The sequence below is a fragment of the Oncorhynchus mykiss genome, chromosome 9, assembly GCF_013265735.2.
Source record: "Oncorhynchus mykiss isolate Arlee chromosome 9, USDA_OmykA_1.1, whole genome shotgun sequence".
In the NCBI taxonomy this organism is placed as follows: domain Eukaryota; kingdom Metazoa; phylum Chordata; class Actinopteri; order Salmoniformes; family Salmonidae; genus Oncorhynchus; species Oncorhynchus mykiss.
The window spans coordinates 10,540,920-10,565,940 of record NC_048573.1 but is presented as its reverse complement, the minus strand read 5'-3'; the positions used below and the strand labels follow the sequence as shown (position 1 = coordinate 10,565,940).

General features: G+C 43.0%; 1 protein-coding gene across 1 annotated transcript in view; it reads right to left on the bottom strand.

Annotated features, from left to right (window-relative positions):
* LOC110532909 (rho GTPase-activating protein 6) overlaps positions 1–22,500 on the bottom strand; it is a 119,678-nt gene extending 97,178 nt beyond the window's left edge. The window contains exon 1 of the mRNA XM_036987294.1: positions 21,975–22,500. Coding sequence (XP_036843189.1) covers positions 21,975–21,998 — 24 coding nt within the window. The 5' untranslated portion in view covers positions 21,999–22,500. The remainder of the gene's footprint in view (positions 1–21,974) is intronic.
* Between the last annotated feature and the right edge of the window lie 2,521 nt (positions 22,501–25,021).

Below are 25,021 nucleotides of genomic sequence, written 5' to 3'. Positions count from 1 at the left end.
TATATTTTAGATTTTAGATTCTTCAAAGTAGCCACCCTTTGCCTTGATGACAGCTTGGTGTATCAACCTATATATGGCCCTGGGAAATACAGGCCAGTGTCATCAATACGTCCCATAGTATACAGTAGACTAGGCCTAGTTAAGGTAGGCCTAGTTACAGTAGGCCGGGTTACAGTGGACCGGGTTACAGTGGACCTGGTACCAATAATAATAATATAGTAGAGTACGGTCCCAAATGGCACCCTCATCCCTCCCTAGTGCACTACTTTTGACGGGCGCTGGTCTAGTGTTCAGTATGGTTACGAACCATGCAATGAACTCAATTAACTAAATGCTAATTATTTAAGCAATAAGGCACGAGGGAGTGTGGTATATGGCCAGTATACCACGGCTGAGGGCTGTTCTTAGACACAGCCCTCAGCCGTGGAACAGTTTAAGTCCGAGGTTTACATACACTTAGGTTGGAGTCATTAAAACTTGTTTTTCAACCACCCCGCAAATTTCTTGTTAACAAACTATAGTTTTGGCAAGTCGGTTAGGACATCTACTTCGTGCATGACACAAGGTATTTTTCCAACAATTGTTTACAGACAGATTATTTCACTAATAATTCACTGTATCATAATTCCAGTGGGTCAGAATTTTACATACACTAAGTTGACTGTGCCTTAAACAGCTTAGAAAATTCCAGAAAATGATGTCATCACTTTTGAAGCTTCTGATAGGCTAATTTACATCATTTGAGTCCATTGGAGATGTACCTGTGGATGTATTTCAAGGCCTACCTTCAAACTCAGTGCCTCTTTGCTTGACATCATGGGAAAATCAAAAGAAATCAGCCAAGACCTCAGAAAAAAATTGCAGACCTCCACAAGTCTGGTTCATCCTTGGGAGCAATTTCCAAATGCCTGAAGGCAGGTACTACGTTCATCTGTACAAACAATAGTATGCAAGTATAAACACCATGGGACCACGCAGCCGTCATACCGCTCAGGAAGGAGACGCGTTTGTCTTCTAGAGATGAATGTACTTTGGTGTGAAAAGTGCAAATCAATCCCAGAACAACAGCAAATGACCTTGTGAAGATTCTGGAGGAAATAGGTACAAAAGTATCTATATCCACAGTAAAACGAGTCCTATATCGACATAAGCTGAAAGGCCGCTCAGCAAGGAAGAAGCCACTGCTCCAAAACCGCCATAAAAAAGCCAGACTGCGGTTTGCAACTCCACATGGGGACAAAGATCGTACTTTTTGTCCTCTGGTCTGATGAAACAAAAATAGAACTGTTTGGCCATAATGACCATCGTTATGTTTGGAGGAAAAAGGGGGATCTTGCAAGCCGAAGAACACCATCCCAACCGTGAAGCACAGGGGTGGCAGCATCATGTTGTGGGGGTGCTTTGTTGCAGGAGCGACTGGTGCACTTCACAAAATAGACGGCATCATGAGGACGGAAAATGATGTGGATATATTGAAGCAAGATCTCAAGACATCAATCAGGAAGTTAACGCTTGGTCACAAATGGGTCTTCCAAATGGACAATGACCCCAAGCATACTTTCAAAGTTGTGGTAAAATGGCTTAAGGACAACAAAGTCAAGGTATTGGAGTGGCCATCACAAAGCCCTGACCTCAATCCTGACCTCAAGACCTCAATAGAAAATGTGTGGGCAGCACTGAAAAAGTGTGTGCGAGCAAGAAGACCTACAAACCCGATTCAGTTACACCAGCTTTGTAAGAAGGAATGGGCCAATATTCACAATATTCACGTTTGTGGGCAGAACTGAAAAAGCTTGTGCGAGCAAGGAGGCCTACAACCTTACTCAGTCACAGCAGCTCTGTCAGAGGAATGGGCCAAAATTCACCCAATTTATTGTGGGAAGCTTGTGGAAGGCTACACAAAACATTTGACCCAAGTAAACAATTTAAAGGCAATGCTACCAAATACTAATTGAGTGTATGTAATCTTCTGACCCACTGGGAATGTGATGAAATAAAAGCTTCAATAAATCATTCTCTCTACTATTATTCTGACATTTCACATTCTTAAAATAAAGTGGTGATCCTAACTGACCTAAGACAGGGCATTTTTACTAGGATTAAATGTCAGGAATCGTGAAAAACTGAGTTTAAATGTATTTGGCTATGGTGTATGTAAACTTCCGACTTCAACTGTATAGTCTAGTCAGGGTGTGTTGGCCATATATCACAAACCCCCGAAGTGCCTCATTGCTGTTATAAACTGGTTACCAATGTAATTAGAGCAGTAAAAATAAATGTATTGTCATTCCCATGGTATACGGTCTGATATATCACAGCCGTCAGCCAATCAGCATTCAGGGCTGGAACCACACAGTTTATAATATTGATTATAATATAACATGGCATTGTTGAATACTCGTTTCTGATTGGCAGGGGATTCTAGAGTGTGCATTATTTCCCTGTAACGCACGGTATATCAGCACGGTAGAATTCAACGGCTGTAGTTCATTTATACATGTTTTCTTTGAGCTGCTTTTGAAAGCAGAAGTCAAATTGAAAACAGTATTGGTTGGCAATGGACTGATGGTTAAGTTAGCTAAACTAGCAAGTCTGTTTGGTTACCACGGTAACTACTGTAGCTCTCTCTAGTATACTTGTTAGCTACTTCAGTGGATGTTGAACACATTTCCAGTGGCAAATGTGTTAAATTATGGCCATGGTATTAAAAGGGATAATCCACCGGGGGGCTCTGTGAGTTCTCTGGAAAATAATGCACACTTTGAAAGGCATTCGTTATTTTCTATAGAACGCATAGCCCCTCGTTGGTTATCCCTTACATAGAATATTGATGATTGGTTCGTCAATTAGGTCACATTTAAACAGTTTAACATCAAATGTATCCAGTCCAGGTCGATGCAGTACGGTGTGTGTGTGTGTGTGTGTGTGTGTGTGTGTGTGTGTGTGTGTGTGTGTGTGTGATTGTGTAAGGCATACCCAACATTTCTGGTATTATCTGGATATTTTTTGCCTACATTCCTGTTTGGATGCGCATTCAGCACCAGCCTGATGTGTGTGTGTGTGTGTGTGTGTGTGTGGGGTGAAAATGTCTCTATCAAAGTGTTCTACGTTCAACTTGGAATGAAATGATCCCGTCTTAATCATAATATCAGACTGAAGGACAGAGTTAAAGCTACAGTTCAACAAATGGGTAGATATCAAGAATTCAAATATCCAATGAGCAGATACCCAGACCAGATCTCAGACTGTAGCTTTAAGCTTATTCCATGTTAACAATTTAAAAAACTGATCTCAGATCAGCAACTCTTTTATATATAGAAAAAAGAGAGGGAGTGAGAGAAAGCCAAAGTCTAAATCCCTTCTCCAATAACCTTGAATTATATCCAATTAAAATCATAGTTAGGGAGCACAGATAAAGTATTATGTTCACATGCTTAGAATAAAAATTATTCTCAAATAATTCTATGTGGAGGGAAAGGGTTCTAGGCTACGTTGAAAACTGGTGGAGGTTTTTGATAGAAAATTCCACTAATAATCCACCACTACATCCAAGATAAAAAAAAAGTGTTCCAAAATTGTTATTTTGTTGTCCCGTAGGAGAACCCTTTTTCGTTCCAGGTAGAACCCTTTTGAGTTCCATTTGCAACCATCTGTGGAATGGGAACCCAAAAGGGTTCTACCTGGAACCAAATAAGGGTTCTTCAAAGGGCCCTCCTATGTGGACAGTCGAAAACCCCTTCTAGGTTCAAGATAGCACTCTTTTTTAGAGTGTAGTTCCTGATAGTTCAGTGGGTTAAACATAGTATAGTTCTGACAACAACAAGGTTTTTGTGGGTACTCAATATGTGTTAGTTTACTAGATAACCATAAGCCTACCTATCAATGACTTATGAATGACGATGATTAGAGACCTGATCAGACTATAGATACACGTACATAATCAAGGTATTTAAGTTTTTTCTTTTAAGAAATGTAAAAAAATGTTTTAAAAAAAACAGATCATTATGGGGTATTATGTGTAGATAGATTTTTTATTTATTTAATCCATTTTAGAAAACGGCTGTAAGGTAACACAACGTGGAAAAAGTCAAGAGGTCTGAAAACTTTCCAAATGAATTGTACAATGCATTCGTAAAGTATTCAGACCCCTTTACTTTTTCCATATATTGTTACGTTACAGCCTTTTTATCCCCATCAATCTACACATAATACCGCATAATGACAAAGAGACAACAGGTTTGTAGAAATGTTTGCACATTTATTACAAATAAAAAACAGAAATATCTTATTTGCATAAGTATTCAGACCCTTTTCTATGAGACTCAACATTGAACTCAGGTGCATCATGTTTCCATTGACCATCCTTGAGATGTTTCTACAACTTGATTGTAGTCCACCTGTGGTAAATTCAATTTATTGGACATGATTTGGAAAGGCACACACCTGTCTATGTAAGGTCCACAGTTGACAGTGCATGTCAGAGCAAAAATCAAGCCATGAGGTCAAAGGAATTTCTCCGTAGAGCTCCAAGACAGGATTGTGTCACAGCACAGATCTGGGGAAGGGTACCAAAAAATGTCTGCTGCATTGAAGGTCCCTCTTCCTAGAGCTGGCCACCCAGCCAAACTGCGAAATTGGGAGAGAAGGGCCTTGGTCAGGGAGGTGACTCAGATGGTCACTGACAGAGCTCCAGAGTTCCTCTGTGATGGGAGAACATTCCAGAGGACATTCCAGAGGATAACAATCTCTGCAGCACTCCATCAATCAGGCCATTCTGGTAAAGTGGCCAGATGGAAGCCACTCTTCAGTAAAATGCTTATGACAGCCCGCTTGGAGTTAAACAAGATTCCTAAACAAGATTCTCTGGTCTAATGAAACCAAATGCCAAGTGTCATGTCTGGAGGAAACCAGGCACCGCTCGTTACCTGGCCACTACGATCCTACTGTGAAGCATGGTGGTGGCAGCATCATGCTGTGGGGATGTTTTTCAGCAGCAGGGATTCGGAGACTAGTCAGGATCTAGGGAAAGATGAACGGAGCAAAGTACAGAGAGATCCTTGATGAAAACCTGCTCCAGAGCGCTCAGGACTTCAGACTGGGGTGAAGGTTCACCTTTCAACAGGACAACGACCCTAAGCACACAGCCAAGACAACGCAGGAGTGGCTGTGTCCTAAGCCTCTGAATGTCCTTGAGTGTCAAGTCCCAGCCAGAGCCCGGACTTGAACCTGATCAAACATCTCTGGAGAGACCTGAAAATAGCTGTGCAGTGACGCTCCCCATCCAATCTGACAGAGCTTGAGAGGATCTGCAGAGAAGAATGGGAGAAACTCCCCACATACAGGTGTGCCAAGCTTGTAGCGTCAAATCCCAAAAAGACTTGAGGCTGTAATCGATGCCAAAGGTTCTTCAACAAAGTACTGAGTAAAGAGTCTGAATACTTAAATGTGATTTTTTAATACATTTTCTAAAATGTCTAAAAAACAGTTTTTGCTTTGTCATTATGGGGTATTGTGATGTCATTATGGGGTATTGTGTGTAGATTGATGAGGGAATCATTTTTTGTTGACATTTTTAGAATAAGGCTGTACGTTAAAAAAAATGTGGAAAAAATGAAGGGGTCTGAACACTTTCCGAATGCACTGTATAACCAGACCATAGATAGAACACCAGATTGTCCAATAACTGATGGACAGGAAGAGATCATAGGTAAATAGAAAGAGGTCATTAGAATAATTATTATATATATATTTTTAAATGTAACCTTTATTTAACTAGGCAAGTCAGATAAGAACAAATTCTTATTTACAATGACAGCCTACCAGGGAACAGTGGGTTAACTGCCTTGTTCAGGGGCAGAACAACCTTGTCAGCTTGGGGATTCAATCCAGCAACCTTTTGGTTACTGGCCCAATGCTCTAACCACTAGGCTACCTGCCACCTACTATGGCAGACCATGCCTCAGTTCCCTGGATGGCCATCCATCTTGTGATGAAAGCTACAGAGAGTCGGACGCCATTTTGGATCCGGCGGTAATTCCTCCATTGGGAATAGAGGGGAAATGGGAAAACTATCGGAGAAGGGGCTTTGATGTTGGGTCTGCTGACACTGGGAGTCTTAACATCTCTTACGTAAAGTAGGTTAAGTACAGCAAGTCAAGCATTGTGAGTCAGGAACAATCAACAACTGGGCTGCTCTCCACCTCTCAGCCCCAAAGCGATGCTTCTGGGTGGCTCACCATCCAACCATGAACGACAACAACTGGGTTGCTCTCCACCTCTCAGCCCCAAAGCGATGCTTCTGGGTGGCTCCCCATCCAACCATGAACCACAACAACTGTGTTGCTCTCCACATCTCAGCCCCAAAGCGATGCACTCTGGGTGGCTCACCATCCAAACATGAACGACAACAACTGACTGAGCAAAGAGATACTCAAACTCTCTTTGAGGATAATAGAAGTCCAATATAAGGATGCTTCTTTATCATCAAAACTGCTGTTTCAGTACACAGATGAGATTAAATGAAATATTTCCTTTAGCAACCAACAATGTATGCTCTGCTTACAGTGGCTTGCGAAAGTATTCACCCCCTTGGCACTTTTCCTAGTTTGTTGTCTTACAACCTGGAAATTAAAATCCATTTTTTTTTTGGGGGGGGGGGGGGGGGGGGGGGTCATTTGATTTACACAACATGCCTACCACTTTGAAGATGCAAAATATTTTTTTATTGTGAACAAACAAGAAATAAGCCCAAAAAACTTAAGCGTACATAACTATTCACCCCGTCAAAGTCAATACTTTGTAGAGCCACCTTCTGCATCAATTACAGCATTAAGTCTCTTGGGGTATGTCTTGGCACATCTAGCCACTGGGATTTTTGCCCATTCTTCAAGGCAAAACTGCTCCAGCTCTTTGAAGTTGGATGGGTTCTGCTGGTGTACAGCAATCTTTAAGTCATACCACAGATTCTCAATTGGATAGAGGTCTGGGCTTTGACTAGGCCATTCCAACACATTTAAATGTTTCCCCTTAAACCACTCATGTTGCTTTTGCAGTATGATTAGGGTCATTGTCCTGCTGGAAGGTAAACCTCCGTCCCAGTCTCAAATCTCTGGAAGACTGTAACAGGTTTCACTTAGGAATTTCCCTGTATTTAGCTCCATCCATCATTCCTTCAATTCTGACCAGTTTCCCAGTCCCTGCCGATGAAAAACATCCCCACAGCATGATGCTGCCACCACCATGCTTCACTGTAGGGATTGTCTTCTCTGGGTGATGAGAGGTGTTGGGTGTCTCTGGGTGATGAGAGGTTTGCGCCAGACATAGCGTTTTCCTTGATGGCCAAAAAGCTACATTTTTGTTCCACCTGACAATATGTTTGGGGAGTCTCCCACATGCCATTTGGCGAACACCAAACATGTCTGCTTATTTTTTTCTTTAAGCGATAGCTTTTTTTCTGGCCATTCTTCCATAAAGCTCAACTCTGTGGAGTGTACAGCTTAAAGTGGTCCTATGGACATATACTCCAATCTCCGCTGTGGAGCTTTGTAGCTCCTTATGGGTTATCTTTGATCTCTTTGTTGCCTCTCTGATTAATTCCCTCTTGGAATTCTCTCTTGGCAGGTTTGTTGTGGTGCCATATTCTTTCAATTTTTTTATAATGGATTTAATGGTGCTCCGTGGGATGTTCAAAGTTCAAAGTTTTTTAGAACCCAACCCTGATCTGTAATTCTCCACAACTTTGTCCATGACCTGTTTGGAGAGCTCCTTGGTCTTCATGGTGCTGCTTGCTTGGTGGTGCCTCTTGCTTTGTGGTGTTGCAGACTCTGGGGCCTTTCAGAAAAGTTGTATATATATACTGAGATCATGTGACAGATCATGTGACACTTAGATTGCACACAGGTGGACTTTTTTTAAACTAATTTTGTGACTTCTGAAGGTAATTGGTTGCACCAGATCTTATTTAGGGGCTTCATAGCAAAGGGGGTGAATAAATATGCACACACCACTTTTCCATTGTTTTTTTATTTTTATTTTTTGAAACAAGTCATTTTTTTCATCTCATTTCACCAATTTGGACTATTTTGTGTATGTCCATTACATGAAATCCCACCCAAATCCTTTTCAATTACAGGTTGTAATGCAATATAATATGAAAAACGTCAAGGGGGAGGAATACTTTTGTAAGGAACTGTAAATGTTATAATATCGGATTTTACACAGATGATGATGAGGATGGTGATGATGATGGTGATGATGATGATGATGGTTATGATGATGATGGTGATGAGGATGATGGTGATGATGATGGTGATGAGGATGATGGTGATGATGATGGTGATGGTGATGGTGCTGATGATGGTGATGAGGATGGTTATGGTGATGATGGTTATGATGGTGATGATGATGATGGTGAGGATGAGGATGATGATGATGGTGATGATGATGCTGAGGATGATGGTCATGATGATGATGATGATGATGATGGTTATGGTGGTGATGATGATGGCTTGATTATGATGATGAGGATGAGGAGGATGATGATGATGATGGTCATGATGAGGATGAGGATGATGGTTATGGTGGTGATGATGATGGCTTGATTATGATGATGAGGATGAGGATGATGATGATGATGGTCATGATGAGGATGAGGATGATGATGATGGTTATGGTGGTGATGATGATGGCTTGATTATGATGATGAGGATGAGGAAGATGATGATGATGATGGTGGCTTGATGAGGAAGATGGGGATGTAGATGGTGATGATGATGATGATGATGATGATGGCTTGATGGTGATGGGAATTATGATGAGGAGGAGGAGGATGGTCATGGTGATGATGATGATGGCTTGATGGTGATGATGATGATGATGATGATGATGGCTTAATGGTAATGATGATGATGATGATGATGATGATGAGGAAGATGATGATGACTTTAATGCGGGGAAACTTAAATCTGTTTTATCAAATTTCTACCAGCATGTTAAATGTGCAACCAGAGGAAAATAAACTCTGGACCACCTTTACTCCACACACAGAGAAGCATACAACCCCCCCCCCCCCCCCCCCCCCGCCCTCCATTTGGCAAATCTGACCATAATTCTATCCTCCTGATTCCTGCTTACGAGCAAAAAATGTAAGCAGTAAGCACCAGTGATTAGATCAATTAAAACATTTCAGATGAAGCAGATGTCCCTGTAATATGTCCCGGGATTCCTCCGATGGCATTGACAGGAAACTATATCAGTCATTGGCTTCATCAATAAGTGCATCGATGACGTCGTCCCCACAGTGACCGAACGTACATACCCGAACCAGAAGCCACGGATTACAGGCAACATTCGCACTGAACTAAAGGCTAGAGCTGCCGCTTTCAAGGAGCGGGACTCTAACCCGGAAGCTCATAAGAAATCCCACAATGCCCTCCGACGAACCATCAAACAGGCAAAGCGTCAATACAGGACTAAGATCGAATCGTACTACACCGGCTCTGACACATGTCGGATGTGGCAGGACTTGCAAACCATTCAAGACAACAAAGGGAAGTACATCCGAGAGCTGCCTAGTGACACAAGCCTACCAGACGAGCTAAACTACTTCTATGCTCGCTTTGAGGCAAGTAACACTGAAACATGCATGAGAGCACCAGCTGTTACGGAAGACTCTCCACAGCTGATGTGAGTAAGACATTTAAACAGGTCAACATTCACAAGGCTGCAGAGCCAGGGATTACCAGGACATGTACTGCGAGCATGGCTTCATTCACATTTTCAACCTCTCCCTGTCCGATTCTGTAATACCAACATGTTTTAAGCAGACCACCATAGTGCCTGTGCCCAAGAACACTAAGGTAACCTATCTAAATGACTACCGACCAGTAGCACTCACGTCTGTAGCCATGGAGTGCTTTGAAAGGCTGGTCAAGGCTCACATCATCAACATTATCCCACAAACCCTAGACCCACCCAAATTACATACCGCCTCACCAGATCCACAGATGATGCAATCTCTATTGCACTCCACACTGCCCTTTTCCACCTGGACAAAAGGAACACCTATGTGAGAATGCTATTCATTGACTACAGCTCAGCGTTCAAAACCATAGTACCCTCAAAGCTCATCAATCACTAAGCTAAGGACCCAGGGACTAAACACCTCCCTCTGCAACTGGATCCTGGACTTCCTGACGGGCCGCCCCCAGGTGGTAAGGGTAGGTAACAACACAGGGGCCCCTCAAGGGTGAGTGCTCAGTCCCATCCTGTACTCCCTGTTCACTCATGACTGCACGACCAAGCATTAAGTTTGCTGATGACACAACAGTGGTAGGCCTGATCACCGACAACAATGAGACAACTTATAGGGAGGAGGTCAGAGACCTGGCCGTGTCGTGCCAGGACAACAACCTCTCCCTCAACGTGATCAAGACAAAGGAGATGATTGTGGACTACAGGAAAAAGAGAAGCGAGCACGCCCCCATTCTCATCGACGGGGCTGTAGTGGAGTAGGTTTAGAGCTTCAAGTTCCTTGATGTCCACATCACCATCAAATTAACATGGTCCAAGCACAGCAAGACATTCATGAAGAGGGCACGACAAAACCTATTCCCCCTCAGGAGACCGAAAAGATTTGGCATGGGTCCTCAGATCCGCAAAAGGTTATACAGCTGCACCATGGACATTATCCTGACTGGTTGCATCACTGCCTGGTATGGCAACTGCTCGGCCTCCAACCGCAAGGCACTACAGAGAGCGTGTGTACTACTGGGGCCAAACTTCCTGCTATCCAGGACCTCTATAACAGGCGGTGTCAGAGGAAGGCCCTAAAAATTGTCAAAGACTCCAGCCACCCAAGTCATAGATTGTTCTCTCTTCTACCACACGGCAAGCAGAACATGAGCGCCAAGTCTAGGTCCAAAAGGCTTCTAAACAGCTTCTACCGCCAAGCCATGAGACTCCTGAACACATAATCAAATGGCTACCCAGACTATTTGCATTGCCCCCCCCCCACCCTTTTACACCGCTGCTACTCTCTGTTGTTGTCATCTATCCATAGTTACTTTAAAAACTCTACCTACAGTTGAAGTCGGAAGTTTACATACACTTAGGTTGGAGTCAGTAAAACTTGTTTTTCAACCACTCCACAAAGTTTTGGCAAGTTGGTAAGAACATCTACTTTGTGCAAGTCATTTTTCTAACAATTTATTTTTCTAACAGATTATTTCACTTATAATTCAGTGAATCACAATTCCAGTGGGTCAGAAGTTTACATACACTAAGTTGACTATGCCTTTAACCTGCTTGGAAAATTCCAGAAAATGATGCCATGGCTTTAGAAGCTTCTGATAGGCTAGCTGACATCATTTGAGTCAATTGGAGGTGTACCTGTGGATGTATTTCAAGGTCTACCTTCAAACTCAGTGCCTCTTTTCTTGACATCATGGGAAAATCAAAATAAATCAGCCAAGGTCTACAAAGATAATTGTAGACCTCCACAAGTCTGGTTCATCCTTGGGAGAAATTTTCAAATGCCTGAATGCACTACGTTCATCTGTACAAGCAATAGTAGGCAAGTATAAACACCATGGGACCAAGCAGCCATTATACGCTCAGGAAGGAGACGCGTTCTGTCTCCTAGATACTTTGTTGCGAAAAGTGCAAATCAATCCCAGAACAACAGCAAAGGACCTTGTGAAGATGCTGAAGGAAATACAATACAATACAAGAGTATCTATATTTACAGTAAAACGAGTCTTATATCGACATAACCTGAAAGGCCGCTCAGCAAGGAAGAAGCCACTGCTCCAAAAACCGCCATAAAAAAGCCAGACTACGGTTTGCAACTGCACATGGGGACAAAGATCGTTCTTTTTGGAGAAATGTCCTCTGGTCTGATGAAACAAAAATAGAACTGTTTGGCCATAACGACCATCTTTATGTTTGGAGGGAAAAGAGGGAGGCTTGCAAGCCGAAGAACATCATCCAAACGGTGAAGCACGGGGGTGGCAGCATCATGTTGTGGAGGTGCTTTGCTGCAGGAGGGTCTGGTGCACTTCACAAAATAGATGGCATCATGAGGTAGGAAAATGATGTGGATATATTGAAGCAACATCTGAAGACATCAGTCAGGAAGTTAAAGCTTGGTTGCAAATGGGTCTTCCAAATGGACAATAACCCCAAGCATACTTCCAAAGTTGTGGCAAAATGGCTTAAGGAGAACGAAGTCAAGGTGTGGGAGTGGCCATCACAAAGCCCTGACCTCAATCCTATAGAAAATGTGTGGGCAGAACTGAAAAAGCGTGCGCGAGCAAGGAGGCCTACAAACCTGACTCAGTTACACCAGCTCTGCCAAGAGGAATGGACCAAAGTTCACCCAACTTATTGTAGGAAGCTTGTGGAAGGCTACACAAAACATTTGACCCAAGTTAAACAATTTAACTGCAATGCTACCAAATACTAATTGAGTGTATGTAAACTTCTGACCCACTGGGAATGTGATGAAAGAAATAAAAGCTGAGATAAATCATTCTCTCTACTATTATTCTGACATTTCACATTCTTAAAATAAAGTGGTGATCCTATCTGACCTAAGACAGGTCATTTTTACTAGAATTAAATGTCAGGAATTGTGAAAAACTGAGTTTAAATGTATTTGGCTATAGTGTATGTTAACTTCCGACTTCAACTGTACATGTACTGTACATATTACCTCAACTAACCGGTGTCCCCGCACATCGGGGCGGTAGGTTCAAACCCCCAAGCTGACAAGGTACAAATCTGTCGTTCTGCCCCTGAACAGGCAGTTAACCCCACTGTTCCTAGGCCATCATTGAAAATAAGAATTTGTTCTTAACTGACTTGCCTAGTTAAATAAAGGTAAAAATTTTAAAAAATTGACTCTGTACCGTTTCCCCCCTGTATATAGTATCACTATCGTTATTTTACTGCTGCTCTTTAATTACTTGTTACTTTTACTTCTTATTCTTATCCATATTTTTTTTAAGTGTATTGTTGGTGTATTGTTGGTCAGGGGCTTGTAAGTAAGCATTTCACTGCACCTGTTGTATTTAGCGCATGTGACTAATACAATTTGGTTTGATTTGATGATGATGATGATGATGATGGCTTGATGCCGAAAACGTTGGTGTTTTGTATTGTCACCTTTCCTTCATGATATCATTATCTATTTTGCATTTAAGATTTTTGATTTGTCATCATGTTCAACCGCTAAGTCTCTAATCCCAGTACGATACCTGATCTCCCTTCAGTGACTCATATCTGGTCCTGAACAATATGCACAATACATCGACACACAGACCGTGGTGCAAGTACCGCACTCACACACACAGAAACAGAGAAGGCACACAGAGAAGGCACACACACACAAAGAGGGAGTCAGACACACACACACACACACACACACACAAATAGGCACACAGAGACACACACACACACACACACACACACACACACACACACACACACACACACAATGGAACTGAGTGTTCAGAAGGAAGAGAGACTCATCGCCCAGAGAGACACTAGAAGAACATACAGTACTGCAGGCCGCTGTGATGCTGTGTGTGTGTGTGTGCGTGTGTGTTTGTGTGTGTGTGTGTGTGTGTGTCCTACTGTCTCCTCCATAGATACATCTGATGGACGGTGAGGAAAGCAAACACACATGAGATATGTACCCAGTGCGCTTTCCATAGAGGAACGGTACCACTCTGGGACCTCTGTGTGTGTGTGTGTGTGTGTGTGTGTGTGTGTGTGTGTGTGTGTGTGTGTGTGTGTGTGTGTGTGTGTGTGTGTGTGTGTGTGTGTGTGTGTGTCTGTCTCTGGGTCCTCAGTGTGTGTGTTGGCACTGAATCAAGAAGAGTTGTCTAGTCCCATAGAGTCGTAATAGGAGTGGATAGTTGATTTATCCTCATTAGCTGAGGTATTTTCGACCTCAACTTTTAACAGGGCGAGACCCTTGAAGTCCCATTCAGACCTAGACTCCTCTCTCCTCCATCTCTCCGTCTCTGCCTCTCTCATCCCTCCCCCACTTTCCCTCATCTCTCTTTCCATCCAACCCCCACTTTCCCTCCTCTCCCTCCCTCTCTCTCCCCCACATCCACTACTCTCTACCTCTCCCTCTCTCTCTCTCTCTCTCTCTCTCTCTCTCTCTCTCCCTTTTTCCTTCTCACCCCCACTTTCCCTCCTCTCTCTCCCTCTCTCTCCCCCACATCCACTACTCTCTACCTCTCCCTCTCTCTCTCTCTACCTCTCTCTCTCTCTCTCTCTCCCTTTTTCCTTCTCACCCCCACTTTCCCTCCTCTCTCTCCCTCTCTCTCTCCATCCCTCCCTCACATCCATTGCTCTCTCTACCTCTAGTGGATTACAGGAAAAGCTAGATTTACGATCATTACCGTTGTAGAAAGTATTTAGGGAGATGACTCTGTTGGACTCTGGCTCATACTCTACCAATAGTGTAATTACGGTAAAATGGTAAGAGATTTATTTTTTGATAGTGTAAATATAGCAGTAAGAGAGCAGTCAATACAGTAAGGCTGGGATTTATTTGGATCCTCACTCGAGCTGCATTATAACGCGCTTGACGTTTTAAAGCTAGAATCCTTAATTGTGAAACTGCCACGTCTGTCTGGGATGTTACCATTCTGCTGGATGATCCTCTCCTCATCAACAAAACCAAGATAATAACAAAGGTGCTAGCTAGAACAGTGGCATTGTTTCCACAAATGCGGATTTGATCTTTAGAGGTCATTAATAGTTGAGCCGACATCTGCATCCTGAATGTGATCTCAGCGACCGCGGTACCATTGCATTTAAAACCTGCATTGGCTACAAGCATGATGGGATTTGGGAAACCACTGGGAAAATAATTGGGAAACAACTGATTGTAAATAGCAACAGGCCAGCAAGCCACTGAGAGAACAGACAGTGTCTAAGAAGCCACTGAGAGAACAGACAGTGTGTAAGAAGCCACTGAGAGAACAGACAGTGTGTAAGAAGCCACTGAGAGAACAGACAGTGTCTAAGAAGCCACTGAGAGAACAGACAGTGTCTGAGAAGCCACTGAGAGAACAGACAGTGTCTAAGAAGCCACTGAGAGAACAGACAGTGTCTAAGAAGCCACTGAGAGAACAGACAGTGTGTAAGAAGCCACTGAGAGAACAGACAGTGTCTAAGAAGCCACTGAGAGAACAGACAGTGTCTAAGAAGCCACTGAGAGAACAGACAGTGTCTAAGAAGCCACTGAGAGAACAGACAGTGTCTAAGAAGCCACTGAGAGAACAGACAGTGTCTAAGAAGCCACTGAGAGAACAGACAGTGTCTAAGAAGCCACTGAGAGAACAGACAGTGTCTAAGAAGAATCAGAAGTGACAGGGAAGTAAGATGTTTGTTGTGCACCTGGTCTATATAAAAGTGAGGCTCCAAAAGTATCAGGACAGTAACACATTTGTTGTTGTGTTTGCTCTGTAGATTGTCAGTGGTGGAGGGTTAGATTGTCAGTGGTGGAGGGATAGATTGTCAGTGGTGGAGGGTGGAGGGTTAGATTGTCAGTGATGGAAGGTGGAGGGTTAGATTGTCAGTGGTAGAGGGTTAGATTGTCAGTGGTGGAGGGTTAGATTGTCAGTGATGGAAGGTGGAGGGTTAGATTGTCAGTGGTGGAGGGTTAGATTGTCAGTGGTGGAGGGTTAGATTGTCAGTGGTGGAGGGTGGAGGGTTAGATTGTCAGTGATGGAGGGTGGAGGGTTAGATTGTCAGTGGTGGAGGGTTAGATTGTCAGTGGTGGAGGGTTAGATTGTCAGTGGTGGAGGGATAGATTGTCAGTGGAGGAGGGTTAGATTGTCAGTGATGGAGGGATAGATTGTCAGTGGAGGAGGGTTAGATTGTCAGTGATGGAGGGTGGAGGGTTAGATTGTCAGTGATGGAGGGTTAGATTGTCAGTGATGGAGGGTGGAGGGTTAGATTGTCAGTGGTGGAGGGTTAGATTGTCAGTGGTGGGGGGAGGAGGGTTAGATTGTCAGTGGTGGAGGGTTAGATTGTCAGTGATGGAGGGTGGAGGGTTAGATTGTCAGTGGTGGAGGGTTAGATTGTCAGTGGTGGAGGGTGGAGGGTTAGATTGTCAGTGATGGAGGGTTAAATTGTTAGTGGTGGAGGGAGGACGGTTAGATTGTCAGTGGTGGAGGGTGGAGGGTTAGATTGTCAGTGGTGGAGGGTGGAGGGTTAGATTGTCAGTGGTGGAGGGTGGAGGGTTAGATTGTCAGTGGTAGAGGGTTAGATTGTCAGTGGTGGGGGGAGGAGGGTTAGATTGTCAGTGGTGGAGGGTTAGATTGTCAGTGATGGAGGGTGGAGGGTTAGATTGTCAGTGGTGGAGGGTGGAGGGTTAGATTGTCAGTGATGGAGGGTTAAATTGTTAGTGGTGGAGGGAGGACGGTTAGATTGTCAGTGATGGAGGGTGGAGGGTTAGATTGTCAGTGGTGGAGGGTGGAGGGTTAGATTGTCAGTGGTGGAGGGTGGAGGGTTAGATTGTCAGTGGTAGAGGGTTAGATTGTCAGTGGTGGGGGGAGGAGGGTTAGATTGTCAGTGGTGGAGGGTTAGATTGTCAGTGATGGAGGGTGGAGGGTTAGATTGTCAGTGGTGGAGGGTTAGATTGTCAGTGGTGGGGGGAGGAGGGTTAGATTGTCAGTGGTGGAGGGTTAGATTGTCAGTGATGGAGGGTTAAATTGTTAGTGGTGGAGGGAGGACGGTTAGATTGTCAGTGGTGGAGGGTGGAGGGTTAGATTATCAGTGGTGGAGGGTTAGATTGTTAGTGATGGAGGGTTAGATTGTCAGTGTTGGAGGGTGGAGGGTTAGATTGTCAGTGGTGGAGGGTTAGATTGTCAGTGATGGAGGGTGGAGGGTTAGATTGTCAGTGGTGTAGGGTTAGATTGTCAGTGGTGGAGGGTTAGATTGTCAGTGGTGGAGGGTTAGATTGTCAGTGATGGAGGGTGGAGGGTTAGATTGTCAGTGGTGTAGGATTAGATTGTTAGTGGTGGAGGGTTAGATTGTTAGTGGTGGAGGGTGGAGGTTCAGAAAGACACACAGAAAAACACACTCCTGGAGAAAGTCGTCAAGAGGCGCTCCACAGGTCCTGATCTACATGTAGCAATGTAAGGGCCATGGTTTCATCCCCTCTCCACTACAAGCGGCAGCATGCGGTCGCTCATTCACTTCAATGAGCCATAAATCCGTTTAAGAGGAGAGATTTCATATCACTGATCCTCCCAGAGGGAAGTTGTAAAACTCTTTATTAGGCTAATCAGACATTGACTCCAGGGGGTGAAACAGAAACTACTGTTTATCCTTTAAAGTGTAATAATCTTAAATAATCATTAGAAAAACACTTTTCCTTGTAATGAAATCATACTTACAAAAACACATTGTAAAACAATGTGCTTTGCATCTGTGCACGGTCTGTTTTTAATATCGTGACTTCAGTGATTTGTTGTACTTTTTTTTTAGCATGTTGAGTTGTGCCTTGGGTGCCTGAAATGTGCTTTATGTATAAAATTAATTCTCATGAATAGAAGCAGGTTCTCCTTGCAATATTAAAAATGCGAGCAGCTCCTCAGGTGCAAAATGCAAGACATACTTTGTAAGAATTTCATTCACAGTTGCCAGCCATTTAATATTGTTCCAGAGGCTGATGAAACTACCCCTGAGGTTTATTGTGTTTCATTGAAGGAGATACTCTATTCCAGCCATTATTATGAGCCGTCCTCCCCTCAGTAGCCTCCACTGGTAGTAAGATGCCGTAAAGACAATATGAACTGTGATCATGATAATGTGAAGACAGACAGCAGCTAACTCCTAGCAGAACATACTATGAGTAGTTGACGTGGAGTCACAAATAGGCTACTGTATATACCCAGTACACTACTGTATATACCCAGTACACTACTGTATGTACCCAGCACACTACTGTTACTACCCAGCACACTACTGTATATACCCAACACACTACTGTTGATACCCAACACACTACTGTTGATACCCAACACACTACTGTTCATACCAGTACACTACTGTATATACCCAGCACACTACTGTATATACCCAGCACACTACTGTTACTACCCAGCACACTACTGTATATACCCAACACACTACTGTTGATACCCAACACACTACTGTTGATACCCAACACACTACTGTTCATACCCAGTACACTACTGTTGATACCCAACACACTACTGTTGATACCCAACACACTACTGTTGATACCAGTACACCTCTGTATATACCCAGCACACTACTGTTCATACCCAGTACACTACTGTATATACCAAGCACACTACTGTTCATACCAGTACACTACTGTATATACCCAGTACACTAGGTAAGAAACATTACTGTGCAGCCGTATTCATTGATCTGGCCAAGGCTTTCGACTCTGTCAATCACCACATCCTCATCGGCAGACTCAACAGCCTTGGTTTCTCAAATGATTGCCTCGCCTGGTTCACCAACTACTTCTCTGATAGAGTTCAGTGTGTCAAATCTGAGGGTCTGTTGTCCGGACCTCTGGCAGTCTCTATGGGGGTGCCACAGGGTTCAATTCTTGGACCGACTCTCTTCTCTGTATACATCAATGAGGTCGCTCTTGCTGCTGGTGAGTCTCTGATCCACCTCTACGCAGACGACACCATTCTGTATACTTCCGGCCCTTCTTTGGACACTGTGTTAACAACCCTCCAGGCAAGCTTCAATGCCATACAACTCTCCTTCCGTGGCCTCCAACTGCTCTTAAATACAAGTAAAACTAAATGCATGCTCTTCAACCGATCACTACCTGCACCTACCCGCCTGTCCAACATCACTACTCTGGACGGCTCTGACTTAGAATACGTGGACAACTACAAATACTTAGGTGTCTGGTTAGACTGTAAACTCTCCTTCCAGACCCATATCAAACATCTCCAATCCAAAGTTAAATCTAGAATTGGCTTCCTATTTCGCAACAAAGCATCCTTCACTCATGCTGCCAAACATACCCTTGTAAAACTGACCATCCTACCAATCCTCGACTTTGGCGATGTAATTTACAAAATAGCCTCCAATACCCTACTCAACAAACTGGATGCAGTCTATCACAGTGCAATCCGTTTTGTCACCAAAGCCCCATACACTACCCACCATTGCGACCTGTACGCTCTCGTTGGCTGGCCCTCGCTTCATACTCGTCGCCAAACCCACTGGCTCCATGTCATCTACAAGACCCTGCTAGGTAAAGTCCCCCCTTATCTCAGCTCGCTGGTCACCATAGCATCTCCCACCTGTAGCACACGCTCCAGCAGGTATATCTCTCTAGTCACCCCCAAAACCAATTCTTTCTTTGGCCGCCTCTCTTTCCAGTTCTCTGCTGCCAATGACTGGAACGAACTACAAAAATCTCTGAAACTGGAAACACTTATCTCCCTCACTAGCTTTAAGCACCAACTGTCAGAGCAGCTCACAGATTACTGCACCTGTACATAGCCCACATATAATTTAGCCCTATCAACTACCTCTTTCCCAACTGTATTTAATTTATTTATTTATTTTGCTCCTTTGCACCCCATTATTTTTATTTCTACTTTGCACTTTCTTCCATTGCAAAACTACCATTCCAGTGTTTTACTTGCTATATTGTATTTACCTTGCCACCAAGGCCTTTTTTTGCCTTTACCTCCCTTCTCACCTCATTTGCTCACATTGTATATAGACTTGTTTATACTTTATTATTGACTGTATGTTTGTTTTACTCCATGTGTAACTCTGTGTTGTTGTATCTGTCGAACTGCTTTGCTTTATCTTGGCCAGGTCGCAATTGTAAATGAGAACTTGTTCTCAACTTGCCTACCTGGTTAAATAAAGGTAAAATAAAAATAAATAAATAAAACTACTGTTGATACCCAACACACTACTGTTCATGCCCAGTACACTACTGTTTATACCCAGCACACTACTGTTACTACCCAGCACACTACTGTATATCCCCAACACACTACTGTTACTACCCAGTACACTACTGTATATACCCAGCACACTACTGTTACTACCCAGCACACTACTGTATATCCCCAACACACTACTGTTAATACCCAGTACACTACTGTATATACCCAGCACACTACTGTTACTACCCAGCACACTACTGTATATCCCCAACACACTACTGTTACTACCCAGTACACTGCTGTATATACCCAGCACACTACTGTTACTACCCAGTACACTGCTGTATATACCCAGCACACTACTGTTACTACCCAGTACACTCCTGTTGATACCCAGTACACTACTGTATATACCCAGTACACTACTGTTGATACCCAGTACACTATTGTTGATACCCAGCACACTACTGTTACTACCCAGTACACTCCTGTTGATACCCAGTACACTACTGTATATACCCAGTACACTACTGTATATACCCAGTACACTACTGTATATACCCAGTACACTATTGTTGATACCCAGTACACTACTGTATATACCCAGCACACTACTGTTACTACCCAGCACACTACTGTATATCCCCAACACACTACTGTTAATACCCAGTACACTACTGTATATACCCAGCACACTACTGTTGATACCCAGTACACTATTGTTGATACCCAGTACACTATTGTTGATACCCAGTACACTCCTGTTGATACCCAGTACACTATTGTTGATACCCAGTACACTCCTGTTGATACCCAGTACACTATTGTTGATACCCAGTACACTATTGTTGATACCCAGTACACTATTGTTGATACCCAGTACACTATTGTTGATACCCAGTACACTATTGTTGATACCCAGTACACTATTGTTGATACCCAGTACACTATTGTTGATACCCAGTACACTACTGTTGATACCCAGTACACTACTGTTGATACCCAGTACACTATTGTTGATACCCAGTACACTACTGTATATACCCAGTACACTACTGTATATACCCAGTACACTACTGTTGATACCCAGTACACTACTGTTGATACCCAGTACACTATTGTTGATACCCAGTACACTACTGTTGATACCCAGTACACTATTGTTGATACCCAGTACACTATTGTTGATACCCAGTACACTATTGTTGATACCCAGTACACTCCTGTTTATACCCAGTACACTATTGTTGATACCCAGTACACTATTGTTGATACCCAGTACACTATTGTTGATACCCAGTACACTATTGTTGATACCCAGTACACTATTGTTGATACCCAGTACACTATTGTTGATACCCAGTACACTATTGTTGATACCCAGTACACTCCTGTTGATACCCAGTACACTATTGTTGATACCCAGTACACTCCTGTTGATACCCAGTACACTATTGTTGATACCCAGTACACTATTGTTGATACCCAGTACACTATTGTTGATACCCAGTACACTATTGTTGATACCCAGTACACTATTGTTGATACCCAGTACACTATTGTTGATACCCAGTACACTCCTGTTGATACCCAGTACACTATTGTTGATACCCAGTACACTATTGTTGATACCCAGTACACTATTGTTGATACCCAGTACACTATTGTTGATACCCAGTACACTCCTGTTTATACCCAGTACACTATTGTTGATACCCAGTACACTATTGTTGATACCCAGTACACTATTGTTGATACCCAGTACACTATTGTTGATACCCAGTACACTACTGTTTATACCCAGTACACTACTGTTTATACCCAGTACACTACTGTTTAAACCCAGTACACTACTGTTTATACCCAGTACACTACTGTTTATACCCAGTACACTACTGTTTATACCCAGTACACTACTGTTCATACCCAACACACTACTGTTCATACCTAGCAATACATTGCTTAATTCTAAGTCGTGTGCTAGTTTAGATACACAAACACACCACCACACACACACACACACCAACACACACACAGACTTACCACGTACACGTAGTAGAATTGCATGTCCTGACTCACAGGCTGTTACATCTGCATCACTGAAGAACATCCTCCATCAGAGACTAAAATCATAACAGAAAAAGACTGTCTCTTCTTGTCTCCTCTCTTCTCTTGTCCTCAGGTCTCAGAGAAAGGAGTAAAGTATCTCTCTTTTACTATATCATCTCCTCTCTTCTCTTCTCCTCAGGTCTCAGAGAAAGCAGTAAAGTATCTCTCATTTACTATATCCTCTTCTCCTTTCCTTTCTTCTCAGGTCTCAGACAGTAAGTGTTTCTTCTCTCTCCTTCTCATCTGTAAAAACAACAACTATTGGTCAGTAGAGTTGTCCTTCAGTGAACGAACAGCTTCAGCCCTGCATGTTGTGGTTGTGTTTCCACTGTCTGATGATAGAGCTGTGCTTCCTGCATTTGCGGCCACCGCATGTGTATTGTGAGAGAGAAAGAGTGTGTGTTATGTGACAGATAACGCGCGGTGTACACTGTGCGTTAAGAAACAGGAAGCGTGGAGAGAGAGAGAGAGAGAGAGAGAGAGAGAGAAAGAGAGAGAGAAAGAGAGAGAGAGAGAGAGAGAGAGAGAGAGAGAGACAGTTAGGCAACAACAAATTCAATCCCTTTTAGACAACTTCCTGGACAAAACATTTCACTCTAATAGTGAAGGTGTAAACTTTGCAGTAGAAAATCTAAACAGTACAGTATATATGACCTCTCAGCTTCCCTATCAAATCTAAAAATGGCAAACAGAAAACGGAAGAAAATTAACAACAATGACAAATGGTTTGATGAAGAACAAAAAACCTAAGAAAGAAATTGAGAAACATATCCAACCAAAAACATAGAGACCCAGAAAACCTGAATCTACACATTCACTATGGTGAATCACTAAAACAATACAGAAATACACTATGGAAAAAGAAGGAACAGCACGTCAGAAATCAGCTCAACATAATTGAAGAATTCATAGACTCTAAACACTTCTGGAAAAATTTGAAAACACTAAACAAACAACAACACGAAGAGTTATATTTCCAAAACAGAGATGTATCGGTAAACCACTTATCCAATATTTTTGGCACCATAACAAAGAACAGCAGCAGCAAGATATACATGATCAAATACAAATCATAGAATCAACTATTAAAGACTAGCAGAACCCATTGGATTCTCCAATTACATTGAATGAACTACAGGACTAAATACAAACCCTCCAACCCAAAAAGGCCTGTTGTGTTGATGACATCCAAAATGAAATTATAAAATATACAAACCACAAATTCCAATTGGCTATACTTAAACTCTTTAACATTATCATTAACAGCAGACTCGTACATTTCCTCAGTGAAATCAATGTAATGAGTAAATGTCAAATTGGCTTTTTACCAAATTACCGTACGACAGACCACGTATTCACCCTGCGCACCCTAATTGACAAGAAAACAAACCAAAACAAAGGTAAAGTCTTCTTTCTCATGCTTTGTTTTCAAAAAAGCTTTTGACTCAATTTGGCCTGAGGGTCTGCTTTACAAATTGATGGAAAGTGGTGTTGGGGGGAAAACATATAGCATTATAAAATCCATGTACACAAACAACAAGTTTTCGGTTAAAATTGAAGGGTTTTCACGAAGGAAGAAAAGGAGATTTAAGAAAATGGCGGACGGAAGACAGGGTGATGCGGCAGGTGCCGCTTCTCATTTGAATGCTGTAATTTTATCTAAACCATCAGGTGTACGCCGATCCCAGCTAAGTAACTCATGCAAAGAGTTAAAGCGCAATTATGTGTTTTATCTCCAGTACTCTGCCATGATTGTCAGTTATGTAGCTGCTCTACTGATAATCTCAGTGCGTCCTTGCTGGGATGACACAATCAGTCTACTACCGGAGAATATCAACACCAAACACATTGGTTCACCGTTCCACGGGAGCGGACAGTACACAGCATACCATAATGTTCTGAATAATGGCCAAGTCTACCTCGCTCCTTATTCTACTGAACCGCTTAGGCGTAACAAACACAAGTCCAACATTTATCGGAAACTGTTAAACTACCTGTTCATTACCCTCCTGCTCTCCGGGGATGTACAACTCAATCCTGGGCCCAATATCACCGAGCCAGTGATACGCACCGGAGTGGAGAGCGGTGGATGGCCTCGTCCACTGGTCGTCGCCGCTGTGGAGGTGGGTGAGTGCTATGGTCCTATGGTTTCTCTCGACTCACCCGGCTCCAGGATAGATTTTGACTCTTCAAACATATCAGAGTCGCTATATGCGATCCCTGACTCTGTTTCTGGTACGCAAGCTATTTTAATTAGTTCCCCGCATCCAGTGCAGGCGGGAGGGATTGTTAATTGCGCTACCGAACTGCCCCTAATCAAAACGAAACAAAACGGCCTAAACCCAGCCGTCAGAAAACACCGAAAATTTAACTTTTTTCAATGTGTCAATCACTCTCGAGTCATCTGGGACACACGAGCTAAGCCCAAGGGACTACTAGGGGGGCACTTGAACATTCGTAGTGTCATTCCAAAAAGTGATCAAATTCAACATCTACTCACAGACTCCAACCTTAACTTTCTCTGCCTCTCAGAGACATGGCTCCATGGACACTCTTCAGGAGAGACAGGACTGAAGGAAGAGGGGGTGTGATGATTTACATTAAAGAACATATCCGATGTAAACAAATTGAGTGGTCATGTGATAATGAACTAGAATGTATCGGCCTGAACGTTACACTGTCTCCCCAAATGTCTTTTACCCTCATTGGAATGTATAGGCCACCTTCCACCAAAAGTGTGTTTTTTGATCAGTTTAATACCATGCTTAGGGAATGTGATTTTGGGAAAGAGGTCATCTTAATGGGAGATTTTAACATTAATTATGAAGACAAGTGTTGTAGGAAACCCCTGAAACAGATCACTAATACCTTTGACCTTACACAGCTAGTTAAAGGGCCAACCAGGGTGACTTGGTGCTCTAAAACACAGATTGATTTGGTGTTCAGTAATAAACCAGAGAGAGTGACTAAATCATTCAATA